Below are 14,949 nucleotides of genomic sequence, written 5' to 3' on the forward strand. Positions count from 1 at the left end.
CATGGCATGGGGGAAACTCTGGGTTTAAGGTAATGAATGAATGGAATAGCCTACTTGATTTGATGTTCAGATTATGAACTTACATTCATATTTTGTTGAAGTATTATTCAATGAATATATTTATAAGGGATTTTTGAATTGTTGCTATCTTTAGAATATTTAAAAAAAAAACTCAAGTACCCCTTGGCATACCTTCAAGTACCCACAGGGGTACGCGTACCCCCATTTAAGAACCACTGCACTAGGCCACTGAGCAGGTATTTTTCAATTATCGTGCCGGTATTTTACCAGTCCGCATACTTGCCAACCCTCCCGGATTTTCCGGGAGACTCCCGAGATTCAGCGCCTCTCCCGAAAACCTCCCGGGACAAATTTTCTCCCGAAATTCAGGCGGAGCTGGAAGACACGCCCCCTCCAGCTCCATGCGGACCTGAGTGACGTGTCAACAGCCTGTATTCACGTCCGCTTTCCCACAATATAAACAGTGTGCCTGCCCAAACACATTATAACATTAACCCTCATTTGTAAACAATAACATGCTTATTATACAAACAGTATTTGTACACCTTTAACACAGATTTTTATACTGTCTTCAGAGATTCAGTTTTTTTGGTGGTACTCGAAACCTTTCTGGGTACCTGCGAAAGGGTGTTCAACATGGTTAGAAAAATAGTGACAGAGAATAGAACAAGGATGGACAATTCAACCCTTAACTCAACAATGAGTGGATGAGTGTTATGTGTATATGTGTAAATAAATGAACACTGAAATTCAAGTATTTATATATATATATATATATATATATATATATATATATATATAGCTAGAACTCACTGAAAGTCAAGTATTTCTTATATATATATATATATATATATATATATATGAAATACTTGACTTGGTGAATTCTAGCTGTAAATATACTCATCCCCTCTTAGCCACGCCCCCACCCCGACCACGCCCCCCACCCCCCCAGCCCCACCTCCCGAAATCGGAGGTTTCAAGGTTGGCAAGTATGCCAGTCCGGCCCACTTAGGAGTAGCTTTTTCTCCACGTGGCCCTCGATCCAAAATGAGTTTGACTCCCTTCGTTTATAAGGTTTGCGGCGCCTCTGTGTTTTTTTCCTCCCGTTGATCCAGCGACGTTCTCGTTGACGTGCCGTCCTCGCGCCGGAAACCTTCCGCCTACTTGGAACCGTCGCGCGGGAGAGGAGAGAAAGGCGGCAGCTTGCAAAAAAAAAAAAAGCCTTGCTTGCGTTGGCGCGCGTGTCGAGCGAGCGAACGAACGCACACAGGGCCAGCAGTGTGTGGACGTCTGGCCCTAATTAAAGGTGCCGCGCAGTCCGGCACTGAGGTGAAGTTTGTCCCGGCCAGGACTTCAGTCACACGACGGTGAGGAATGTTCCAGCCGCGCTCGGAATCTTGCTCATTAACGCCGAGCCACCTTTTTGGGCTTTTTCACTCGCCGTCGCCACAAAGAAGAGGCTTATGCGTGACGTCATCAATGATCCTTTCAGATCAGGGGTGTCAAACTCATTTTAGATCGGGGGCCACATGGAGAAAAATCTACTCCCAAGTGGGCCGGACTGGTAAAATCAGGGCACGATAACTTCAAAACTAGAAAATTCCCGCAGAAATTTTGATGGGCCTGCTATCTGTGCCCTGGACCTCTGGCCGGGGGTCCCAGGAAGCCGCCGTACTGAATCCGAGAGTTTTAAGGTCCCCCTAATTGGGTAATTTTTTACACGCGTAAGTGCGCCGTCTATTTCTTGAATCTCCGTCTCTTAGCTTTATATGGACTCATTGATCGTTTACAAACTGAGTTCGGAGAGGAAGTGACGCCAGAAAGACCGCGCTCCACACAGGAAGTGATGCCAGAAAGACCGCGCCCCACACAGGAAGTGACGTCAGAAAGAATGTGCCACAGCCAGCTTCATAATAAAGCGGTTTAGTAACTGGGAGCTAACCACTGGAAATATGAAGACGCTTGTGGAAATCACACATGAATACCTCAAGACGGGGGTGGGCAATACATTTTTACCGGGGGCCGCATGGGCAACCCGAGCACTGCTGGAGGGCCACATCGACAATATTTCAATTAAATTTTGCTCAATATTAATGTTGATGTACCCTAAGATAAATAATAATAATTATAATTAATAATATTAATACTTTCATTTAACCTAACTTAACTTTATACCAAAAGCAGATTGCTTTTGATGGTTTTATTTTTAAAGGGGAACATTATCACCAGACCTATGTAAGCGTCAATATATACCTTGATGTTGCAGAAAAAAGACCATATAATTTTTTAACCGATTTCCAAACTCTAAATGGGTGAATTTTGGCGAATTAAACGCCTCTCTATTATTCACCCTCGGAGCAATGACGTCACAACGTGACGTCACATCGGGAAGCAATCCGCCATTTTCTCACTTTCGTCGGTGTGTTGTCGGAGGGTGTAACAACACGAACAGGGACGGATTCAAGTTGCACCAGTGGCCCAAATATGCGAAAGTGGCAAGAAATTGGACAAAATTTGTTCAAAATACGAGGCTGTGGGGAAAGCCGACGAAATGGTCAGTCGTTTGTTCCGCACACTTTACTGACGAAAGCTATGCTACGACAGAGATGGCAAGAATGTGTGGATATCCTGCGACACTCAAAGCAGATGCTGACATCAACTCCAAAACTGGACAGATCAGCTTTCAGGAAAAGAGAGCGGATGAGGGTATGTCTACAGAATATATTAATTGATGAAAACTTTATTCATTACTCGCAAGCAGACAGCCCTGAAATGGGCTGTCTGCACTCTCAAAGTGCATGTTGTTGCCAAATGTATTTCATATGCTGTAAACCTAGTTCATAGTTGTTAGTTTCCTTTAATGCCAAACAAACACATACCAATCGTTGGTTAGAAGGCGATCGCCGAATTCGTCCTCGCTTTCTCCCGTGTCGCTGGCTGTCGTGTCGTTTTCGTCGGTTTCGCTTGCATACGGTTCAAACCGATATGGCTCAATAGCTTCAGTTTCTTCTTCAATTTCGTTTTCGCTACCTGCCTCCACACTACAACCATCCGTTTCAATACATGCGTAATCTGTTGAATCGCTTAAGCCGCTGAAATCCGAGTCTGAATCCCAGCTAATGTCGCTATATCTTGCTGTTCTATCCGCCACGTTTGTTTGTATTGTATATCACTGTGTGACGTCACAGGAAAATGGACGGGTGTATATCAATCAATCAATCAATGTTTATTTATATAGCCCTAAATCACAAGTGTCTCAAAGAGCTGCACAAGCCACAACGACATCCTCGGTATAGCCCACATAAGGGCAAGGAAAAACTCACCCCAGTGGGACGTCGATGTGAATGACTATGAGAAACCTTGGAGAGGACCGCATATGTGGGTAACCCCCCCCCCTCTAGGGAGACCGAATGCAATGGATGTCGAGTGGGTCTAACATAATATTGTGGGAGTCCAGTCCATAGTGGATCCAGCATAACAGTAAGAGTCCAGTCCACAGTGGGGTCAGCAGGAAACCATCCCGAGCGGAGACGGGTCAGCAGCGCAGAGATGTTCCCAACCGATATACAGGCGAGCGGTCCACCCCGGGTCCCGACCCCGGACAGCCAGCACCCCATCCATGGCCACCGGATCTGTGTGTCACCCCTTCCACAAGGGATAGGGGGGAGCAGAGGAGAAAAGAAAAGAAACGGCAGATCAACTGGTCTAAAAAAGGGGGGCTATTCAAAGGCTAGAGTATACAAATGAGTTTTGAGATGGGACTTAAATGTTTCTACTGAGGTAGCATCTCTAACTGTTACCGGGAGGGCATTCCATAGTGCTGGAGCCCGAATAGAAAACGCTCTACAGCCCGCAGACTTTTTTTGGGCTCTGGGAATCACTAATAAGCCGGAGTTCTTTGAACGCAGATTTCTTGCCGGGACATATGGTACAATACAATCGGCAAGATAGGATGGAGCTAGACCGTGTAGTATTTTATACGTAAGTAGTAAAACCTTAAAGTCGCATCTTAAGTGCACAGGAAGCCAGTGCAGGTGAGCCAGTATAGGCGTAATATGATCAAACTTTCTTGTTCTTGTCAAAAGTCTAGCAGCCGCATTTTGTACCAACTGTAATCTTTTAATGCTAGACATAGGGAGACCCGAAAATAATACGTTACAGTAATCGAGACGAGACGTAACGAACGCATGAATAATGATCTCAGCGTCGCTAGTGGACAAAATGGAACGAATTTTAGCGATATTACGGAGATGAAAGAAGGCCGTTTTAGTAACATTCTTAATGTGTGACTCAAAGGAGAGAGTTGGGTCGAAGATAATACCCAGATTCTTTACTGAGTCGCTTTGTGTAATTGTTTGGTTGTCAAATGTTAAGGTGGTATTATCAAATAAATGTCGGTGTTTAGCAGGACCGATAATCAGCATTTCCGTTTTCTTAGTGTTGAGATGCAAGAAGTTAGCGGACATCCATTGTTTAATTTCATTAAGACACGCCTCCAGCTGACTACAATCCGGCGTGTTGGTCAGCTTTAGGGGCATGTAGAGTTGGGTGTCATCAGCATAACAATGAAAGCTAACACCGTATTTGCGTATGATGTCGCCTAGCGGCAACATGTAAATACTAAAGAGTGCAGGGCCAAGAACCGAACCTTGAGGGACTCCGCACGTTACCTTAACATAGTCCGAGGTCACATTGTTATGGGAGACGCATTGCATCCTGTCAGTAAGATAAGAGTTAAACCACGACAAGGCTAAGTCTGACATACCAATACGTGTTTTGATATGCTCTAATAAAATGTTATGATCGACGGTATCGAAAGCAGCGCTAAGATCAAGAAGCAGCAACATAGATGACGCATCAGAATCCATCGTTAGCAGTAGATCATTAGTCATTTTTGCGAGGGCTGTCTCCGTAGAGTGATTTGCCCTGAAACCGGATTGAAAAGGTTCACAGAGATTGTTAGACATTAAGTGTTCATTTAGCTGCTGTGCGACAATTTTTTCGAGGATTTTCGAGATAAACGGAAGGTGGGACACCGGCCGGTAGTTTACCATGAGGTCAGGATCAAGGTTAGGTCTTTTGAGCAAAGGATGAATAACCGCTTTTTTGAATGCTAGTGGAACAGTGCCAGAGGAAAGTGATAAGTTTATAATATTTAGCACTGATGGACCTAATAATACAAAAAGCTCCTTAATAAGTTTCCCAGGAAATGGGTCAAGTAAACATGTTGTTTGTTTTGTCCCATTGACACATCTTAACAATTCCTCTAGTGTTATTTCATCAAAGAGAGAGAAACTATTTTGGAGGGCGGTATCCTTCGTAGATACAGTCGTATCTGTGTTAATAGAACCCAGTTGTAGCTGCGATGCATTGTCTTTAATCTCCTTTCTAATGAGTTCAATTTTCTTATTAAAGAAATTCATAAAATCATCTGCTGAGTGGGTGGAGCTACTGGGAGGAGTCCCTTGTTGGGTTAGCGATGCTACTGTACTAAACAAAAATTTCGGATCATTTTTGTTGAGGTGGATAAGATTTGAGTAATATTTAGCTTTAGCTAGGGTAAGCATGTGTTTATAAGTTATTAAACTATCACTCCATGCTTGATGGAAAACCTCAAGTTTAGTAGCGCGCCATTTGCGTTCCAGCTTTCTACATGATAATTTATGGGCTCTAGTTTCTTCTGTAAACCATGGGGTGCGCCTTTTAGGGGCTCTTTTAAGCTTTAGCGGTGCTATACTATCAATGGTGTCGCGTAGGGCGTCGTTAAAGTTGTTAGTGAGGTTATCAATAGATCCGACATAATTTGGGAATGGTGCCAATACCGAAGGCAGTAGGCCAGCAAGAGTCATCGTTGTGGCAGCATTAATGTTGCGGCTGCTATAGTAGTTATTATTATTAGTTTGTTGACAATGAGTCAGAACTTCAAATTTTATAAGGTAATGATCGGACGATGGTTAAAATCAGGCACTTTGAAGCTTTTTTTAGGGATATTGCGTGATGGGTAAAATTTTGAAAAAAACTTCAAAAAATAAAATAAGCCACTGGGAACTGATTTTTAATGGTTTTAACCCTTCTGAAATTGTGATAATGTTCCCCTTTAACACTGTCTTACACTACACTTCCTGATGTATAATACAATGCAAAAATGTCAATTTCTGCACAGGGTTAATTTAACGTTTATCCTGCATCCTCTTTAAAAGTCCAACATTTTTCCCCGTCAGATTTGGACAACCATCTGTTGTCACACCTGCCAGCTTGTCCCATTTCAGTCCTAACATGTCCAAACACGCATTTACCTCTGTGAAGAAGTCATTACCTGTGGTTGTCTCTTTAATTGACTGCATGGCTGCCAGCTCTTCTGTGATTTGAAAGTCTGCAGTTATCCCACGTAAGAAGATGAGCAGCTGGGCGGTGTCACGTACATCGCAGCTCTCATCCAAAGCCAGCGAAAAACAGTCAAAGTCGGCCGTTCTGTTCTTCAGCTGAAACTCCAAATTTCCGGGCATATCAGCGCAACAGAGTCCAATAAGCACTCCTTAATAAACTCTCCGTCAGAAAACGCCTTACTTTTTCTGGCGATTTTGTGAGAAATGACGAAACTTGTCCTGATGGCTGCATCTCTGGGGTTGTGAAATTTGGCAAAAAGTCCTTGTTGGGTTTGCAGTTTTACCATCACCGCATCAGCCTCCCTTGCGCGCGCTTCATCAGACAGATTCCGCTATTTTTCCTCGTGCTTCGTCATGTAGTGGCGATTCAAATTATATTCTTTAAACACAGCAATCTGTGTACCACAAATTAAGCACACGGCTTTACCTTTAATTTCTGTAAAGAAATACTTGGCAGTCCATGTCTTGTTGAAAACATTCGTCATCAACTTTTCTCTTTTTAGCGTCTCGGGTGTAAACCGTGCACCACTTGTCGCTGTGCACCTTCACTCACAGGTTACACACGGACATACGTCCATAAATAACACTTTTCAAAATAAAAGCAGCACAGTTGTATTGCGCACATGACGTAGATGTTTTTTAAACTTTATTTTGTAATTTGTGATTGCCGCTGTTCACATTCACTCACGATCACGCACGCGCATACGTCCACACGGAAGTAATACAAATAACGCTTTTCAAAACAAAAGCAGTACCGTTGTATTGCACACTCGACATAGATACTTTTTTAAATTTATTTTGTAATTTATGATTGGCCTCACGCGGGCCGGACAGGAACGCACAAAGGGCCGGATGTGGCCAGCGAGCGGCAGAATGCCCAGGTCTGCCTTAAGAGAAAGCGATTGCAGCTATTTGGGATACAACACTTCTCAGACGGCAAGAGAACTTTCCAATGTCCAGGTCAGCTGGGATTCTACTTACCGAAAAACTTTGTCCGTTTGTCGAAGGAGAGTCAACGAGAATGCGGGCTCCAGTGGATGTGATTAAAAAAAGGTAGCGTGTGCTTTGTATTACCTGGCCGTTGAGGGAAGACTACGGAAAACGGCGAAGCCGGATAACCCATTAAACGAATAATTATTTAGCCTAAGCCTCGTTTCAGCCACACTAAACCATCGTTTAAGTTTCCCCTCCTTGGATAATTCTTTACACGGGTAAGTGCGCCGTGTATTTCTTGAATCTACGGCTCTTAGCTTTATATGGACTCATTGATCGTTTACAAACTGAGTTCGGACAGGAAGTGACGTCAGAACGCTTCACAGCCAGCTTCATGATAAAGCGGTTTCGTAACTCGGAAATATGGAGGCGAGTCATCCAGACATGCCCGTGTTTTTACTTCTACATGTTCAGACGCTCGTGGAAATCACACATGAATACCTTAAGAGAAAGCGATTGCAGCTATTTGGGATACGACACTTCTCAGACGGCAAGAGAACTTTCCAATGTCCAGGTCAGCTGGGATTCTACTTACCGAAAAACTTTGTCCATTAGTAGAAGGAGAGTCAACGAGAATGCGGGCTCCCGTGGATGTGATTAAAAAAGGTAGCGTGTGCTTTGTGTTACCTGGCCGTCTAGGGAAGACTATGGATAACCCCTTAAACGAATAATTATTTAGCCTAAGCCTCGTTTCAGCCACACTAAACCATCGTTTAAGTTTCCCCTCCTTAGATAATTTTTTACACGGGTAAGTGCGCCGTGTATTTCTTGAATCTCCGGCTCTTAGCTTTATATGGACTCATTGATCGTTTACAAACTGAGTTCGGACAGGAAGTGACGTCAGAAAGAAGGCGCCACAGCCAGCTTCATGATAAAGCGGTTTTGTAACTCGGAGCTACCCACTGGAAATATGGAGGCGAGTCATCCAGACATGCCCGTGTTTTTACTTCACGTTCGTGGAAATCACACATGAATACCTTAAGAGAAAGCGATTGCAGCTATTTGGGATACGACACTTCTCAGACGGCAAGAGAACTTTCCAATGTCCAGGTCAGCTGGGATTCTACTTACCGAAAAACTTTGTCCATTTGTCGAAGGAGAGTCAACGAGAATGCGGGCTTCCGTGGATGTGATAAAAAGGTAGCGTATGCTTTGTATTTGCTGGCCAACAAGGGAAGACTACGGAAAACGGCAAATGCTTTTGGACTGGCGAAGCAGACTGTATCAGTTATTGTCCGCCATGTATGTCGCGGACTCAACGTCTAGGTCCAGAGTATATAAAGTCACCAAAAAGGAATGGACAATGAAGGTGAAGGCAAAAGAGTGAGGAGTGTCTTGACCAGATATCTAGATCCCTAGATTGATTGTTGTCAAATGTTCTTCGTCACATTGTGTACATGTGTTGATTAATGATTTGATAAATTAATGATGTCTGAGGTGTGATTCACTACAATAGGGCCCCACTGCACACTGGATTCCAGTTAATTGAAATACCACAACACTGGATATTGTTCAGATAAGTTAAATTTAAGAACTTGCACACAAAGCAACACTGGAGGTGACTATGACGTGCGCATTTTCCGTGCAAGCATATTAGGTCGCGACCATTGTGTGTGTGTGTGTGGACAAGGATAAGGTTAGTTGGGATTTACCCTGGATAACCTTAGTGTAGAAGGGACCTTAATCCTAAGGGAAGCCCGGCCACTTTACTGAGGAAAGTCATTTCGGTCACTTGTACCCGCAATCTTGCCCTTTCAGTCCGTATTTTGAAAGCTTCGGGACCAAGATGGCTCGATGCAGAGTCCGCATCACCTGGTGAGCCGTCTTTCCCAAGACCTCGTGGTACTTGGACTCCTCCACTTGGGGCAGGCTGTCATCACCGACCCGGAGAGGGTATCAAACACGTTTTGGCGCCACCTTAAAACCGGCGTATAAATATGACGTGCCGGGACGTTAACCCCCCAATATCACCTTTGAATATGCGTTTCACAGTTAGAGGCTTGTCTCCATGACTTGAGGACTTTCCCCCATCCAGGCTGAAGCTGAGGCCAGCAGACGTCTTGTGAAACTCAACTTTCAAAACCCCGTCTGGACCTAGATTTTCATAAAATAAGACTTTACCGTTCTTGAACTAAATAGAAGAATAGACATTCTGGTTTGCAGAAAGGTACGATTTCTTCGGTTACGTATACAGTACAAGTACCTACTGCTTACTGAATACAAGTACTTACTGCTTACTGAATACAAGTACTTATTGCTCCATCACCTGCTCTTTTCTCCAAAGACATGTTGAGGGCTGAGAGCTCCGTCGGTGGCTTGCAGGCTGAGTCGTGTCTTTCAGAGGAACCTTTTTCATTCTTTATACGTCTGCAAATAACTACCTTGGAGCCTTTGGCTTGATGGAGGCAAGAAACCGAATAAAGTACGTTTCTTCCAAGAAATGCTTCACTACACACCGTAGGAGGATTTAATAGCTAACCGCTAACAGCAAGCTAGCACCCCTCAATGTAAACAAAAGGGTGGATCTACACCTAACATCCACTGTAATGATACCAAGTACAAGAGCGTATCTACTCGATACTACTATGATTGCATCAATATTTTTTATCGTCACAAAATATTTTTTTCCTTTTTAAAAAATTCAAGTACAAGAGCGTATCTACTCGATACTATTATGATTTCATCAATATTTAGTATTGTCACAAAATCTTTTTTTCCTTTTAAAAAAAATTCATATTATTTTTATAAACTCATGAAATACGTCCCTGGACACATGAGGACTTTGAATATGACCAATGTATGATCCTGTAACTACTTGGTATCGTATCGATACCTAAATGTGTGGTATCATCCAAAACTAATGTAAAGTATCAAACAAACAGAAGAATAAGTGATTATTACATTTTAACAGAATTGTAGATGGAACACGTTGAAACAGGAAGTAAGCAGATATTAACAGGAAATGAACAAGCAGTTGAATAATGTTGACAAAATAAAATGACACAATATGTTACTGCATACGTCAGCAGACTAATTAGGAGCCTTTGTTTGTTTACTTACTACTGAAAGACAAGTTGTCTAGTATGTTAAGTGTTCTTTTATTGCAATAACAAACATATTTTTCTTGTAGATTTTTTGTTAAAATAAAGCCAATAATGCCTTTTTTTGTGGTCCCCTTTAATTAGAAAAGTATTGAAATACATTTTGGTATCGGGACAACCCTAGTATACACACACACACACACACACACACACATATATATATATATATATATATATATATATATATATATATATATATATATATATATATATATATATATATATATATATATATATATATATATATATATATATATATATATATATATATTTGTTTGTTTATATGCTATTTATGTCATAGTAAACATTGTTTTTTATGGCAGACACCAAATATTTCAAAGTGTAATATTTGATGTGATGTAATTGGAGACTTAAATATGTCAATAATTCATAACAACAAAGATTTTATTTCATTTAAAAAAAAAAAATTAAAAACACACAAAAATTCTCAGGGACCCGAAAAGGTCCCTCACTTGTAAAAGTGATAATAAATAAGTCATACATGATTATTTTTTTACCTTCAACACTTAAGTCTTGAGATCAACTTCAGATCTATCCGTCGATTATAATTTTTTATTATTTTTGTTGTTGTTTTTTGACATTTTTGTCATTTTTTACATTTTTGGTTTTTATGGCAAACACACAAAATATGATATATTTTTGCCCAAAAATATTTCAAAGTGTAATATTTGATGTGAAGTAATTGGAGCCTTAAATAGGTCAATAATTCATAAAAACAAAGATTTTACGTCAAAAAATTTTTTTTTTAACAATGACTTAACACTAAAATTCTCAGAGACCCAACAGGGTCCCCCACTCATTAAGTGTTAAAAATGAGTCATAAATTATTTTTATTTGAAGTATGTTGTTAGCATGACACAATGATGTCATGTCATGATGTATGATGTTAACATGACACGATCGTGTCTTGTCGTGATGTATGTTGTTAGCATGACATCTTGTCTCTTGCTGCAGTCATCATCTTCTGCATGGACGCCAACAACATCAGAGAAATAATGCTAGCTGCTCACAGGAGACGTCTGACCAGCGGAACTCACATGTTCTTTAACATCGAACTCTTCAACGCCTCCTCTTACGGTGAATAATCATGTCATCATCATGCCATCATCTTCATCATCATGCCATTATAATGTCATCACCATGTCACCATCATGCCATCACCACGTCATCATCATCATGCCATCACCATGTCATCATCATCATGCCATCATCATGTCATCATCATGTCATCATCACCATGTCGTCATCATGCCATCATCATAACGTCATCATGCCATCATCATGTCATCATCACCATGTTGTCATCATGCCATCATCATAACGTCATCATGCCATCACCATGTCATCATCATCATGTCATCACCATGTCATCATCATGCCATCTTGTCATCATCATTGAATGTTGATGTAAAATAGTTGATTTAAAAATGGATTTAATGGAGATTTTAAAGTTAATTTAACGTTAATTTAAAAAATACTTATACAAAGTTGACTCAATTGATTTGATTTTAAAAAGTGTATTTAAAAGTAGATATAATATTGAAGTGGATTTAATGTTCATTTTAAAATGTAAATTTAAAATAAGTTGATTTAAAAAAGTAAATTTTTTGTTGAATTAAAAAAGTGTATTGTTGATTTAAAAAGTTGATTTATTGTTGATTTAAACAACTTGATGTAATATTGATTTAATGTTAATTTAAAAAGTTGATTTAATTTTAATTTTAAAAAAGTTGATGAAATGTTGATTTAAAAAGGTTGATTTAATGTTAATTTTAAAAAGTTGATAAAATGTTGATTTAAAAAAGTTGATTTCATTTTGATTAAAAAACTAAATTTTTAAGAAGTTCATTTTATGTTCATTTAAAAAAGTTGACTTAATATTGATTTAATGTTGATTTTAAAAAGTTGATTCAATGTTAATTTAAAAAAGTGATTTAATGTTGAATTGAAATTGTAGATTTAATGTTTTGTTTTTTTTCAAGTTGATTTAATGTTGATTTAATTTTCATTTAAAAAGTTGATTAAATATTCATATAATGTTGATTTTTAAAAGTTGATGTAGTATTGATTAAATGTCGATTTTAAAAAGTTGATTTAATGTTCATTTAAAAAGTAGATTTAATGTAATTTTTAAAAAGTTTATTTAATGTTCATTTTAAAAAGTACTTTTACAAAGTGGATTTAATGTTCATTTAATAAAGTTGATTTAAAATGGATTTAATGTCGATTTTAAAAAGTTTATTTAATGTTCATTTAAAAAAGTTGATGAAATGTTGATTTTAGAAATTTGATTTAATGTTAATTTAAAAAGTTAATTTAATTTAAATTTAAAAAGTTGATGTAATGTTTTTAAAATGTAATTTAAAAAAAAGTTGCTTTTAAAAAATTGATGAAATGTTGATTTAAAAAGGTTGATTTAATGTTAATTTAAAAAAGTTGATGAAATGTTAATTTAAAAAAGTTGTTTTAAAAAAGTTGATGAAATGTTAATTTAAAAAAGTTGATGAAATGTTAATTAAAAAAGTTGATTTAAATTTGATTTAAAAAACCAAATTTTTAAGAAGTTGATTTTATGTTCATTTAAAAAAGTTGATTTAATATTGATTTAATGTTGATTTTAAAAAGTTGATTCAACGTTCATTTAAAAAGTTGATTTAATGTTGAATTGAAAAAGTTGATTTAATGTTCTTTTTTTTTTAAAGTTGATTTAATGTTGATTTAATTTTCATTTAAAAGTTGATTAAATATTCATATAATGTTTATTTTAAAAAGTTGATGTAGTATTGATTTAATGTCGATTTTAAAAAGTTGATTTCATGTTAATTTAAAAAGTAGATTTAATGTAATTTTTAAAAAGTTAATTTAATGTTCAATTAAAAAAGTCATTTTACAAAGTGGATTTAATGTTAATTTAAAAAAGTCATTTTACAAAGTAGATTAGATGTTCATTTAAAAAAGTTGATTTTAAAAAGTTGATTAAATGCTGATTTTAAAAAGTTGATTTATTGTTCATTTTTAAAAGTTGATTTAATATTGATTTAATGTTGATTTAAAAAAAGTTGATTCAATAGTAATTAAAAATGTTGATTTAAAAAAAAGTAGATTTAATGTTAATTTTAAAAAGTTTATTTTAAAAAAGTAGATATCATATTAAGTTGATTTAATGTTAATTTAAAAATGTAAACAAAATAAAAAGTTGATTTGTTGTTGAATTAAAGTTGATTTAATGTTGATATTGAAAAAATGATTTAATGATGATTTAATGTTGATTTAAAATGTTGATCAAATATGGATTTAATATTGATTTAATGTTGACTGTAAGAAGTAGATTTAATGTTCATTTAAAAAAGTAAATTTGAAAAAAGTTGATTTGTTGTTGATATTAAAAAAATGTTTTACCGGTAATTACGATTTAAAACGTTGATTAAATATGGATTTAATGTTGACTTTAAGAAGTAGATTTAATGTTCATTTAAAAAATATATAAAAAATTGATTTTGAAAAGATGATGAAATATTGATTTAAAAAAGTTGATTTAATGTTCATTTAAAAAAGTTTAGTTAATATTGATTTAATGTAGATTTTAAAAAGTTGATGAAATGTTATTTTAAAAAGTTGACTTACAAAAAAGTTTACTTTAAAAGTTCAAAGTAGATTTTTAAAGTTGATTTATTGATATAAAAGTTGTATTAAAGTAAAGTATTAAAAGTGTAATTACTCAATATCCTCATGTGGTCATGTGGTGTGTTGCCAGGCAACGGTTCGTGGCGGCGAGGAGACAAGATGGACGACGACGCTCGACAAGCCTTCGCATATTTGAACACGGTGACGCTGCTGAGGACGCTCAAGCCCGACTTTGAGAACTTCTCTGTGGAAATGAAGAAGGCCAGCCAAGGACTCGGACTCACACACTGCAGCGACTGTGCAACTGTACGTAAACATATATATATTTTCCATCCATCCATTTTCTACCGCTTGTCCCTTGTCGCGGGGGGTACTGGAGCCTATCTCAGCTGTTTATTTTATTATCATCATACATATATATTATTATATTCATATATATTTTATTATCATCATACATATATATATTTTATTTAGGGATGTCCGATAATATCGGGCTGCCGCTGTGTACACGGACGTAGTGAGAGGTACAGAGCGCCAATAAACCTTAAAGGCATTTCCTTTGCGTGTGTGCCGTCCGAGTCACATAATATCTACTGGCTGTTCTCATCACAAATTAATGCAAGGCATACTTGATCAACAGCCATACAGGTCACACTGAGGGTGGCCGTATAAACAACTTTAACACTGTTACAAATATGCGCCACACTGTGAACCCACACCAAAGAAGAATGACAAACACATTTCGAGAGAACATCCGCACCGTAACACAACATAAACACAACAGAACAAATACCCAGAATCCC

General features: G+C 37.9%; 1 protein-coding gene across 3 annotated transcripts in view; it reads left to right on the top strand.

Moving 5' to 3' along the window:
* Positions 1-14,949, top strand: part of npr3 (natriuretic peptide receptor 3) — a 68,186-nt gene that overhangs the window by 21,035 nt on the left and 32,202 nt on the right. For 2 of the 3 annotated variants that reach the window (XM_061980482.1, XM_061980483.1), the window contains exons 2-3: positions 11,477-11,599; positions 14,277-14,452. In XM_061980482.1, coding sequence (XP_061836466.1) covers positions 11,477-11,599; positions 14,277-14,452 — 299 coding nt within the window. The remainder of the gene's footprint in view (positions 1-11,476; positions 11,600-14,276; positions 14,453-14,949) is intronic. The other variant, XM_061980484.1, reaches the window with a different exon arrangement.

Source organism: Nerophis lumbriciformis, linkage group LG20 (genome assembly GCF_033978685.3).
Source record: "Nerophis lumbriciformis linkage group LG20, RoL_Nlum_v2.1, whole genome shotgun sequence".
Taxonomy (NCBI): Eukaryota; Metazoa; Chordata; class Actinopteri; order Syngnathiformes; family Syngnathidae; genus Nerophis; species Nerophis lumbriciformis.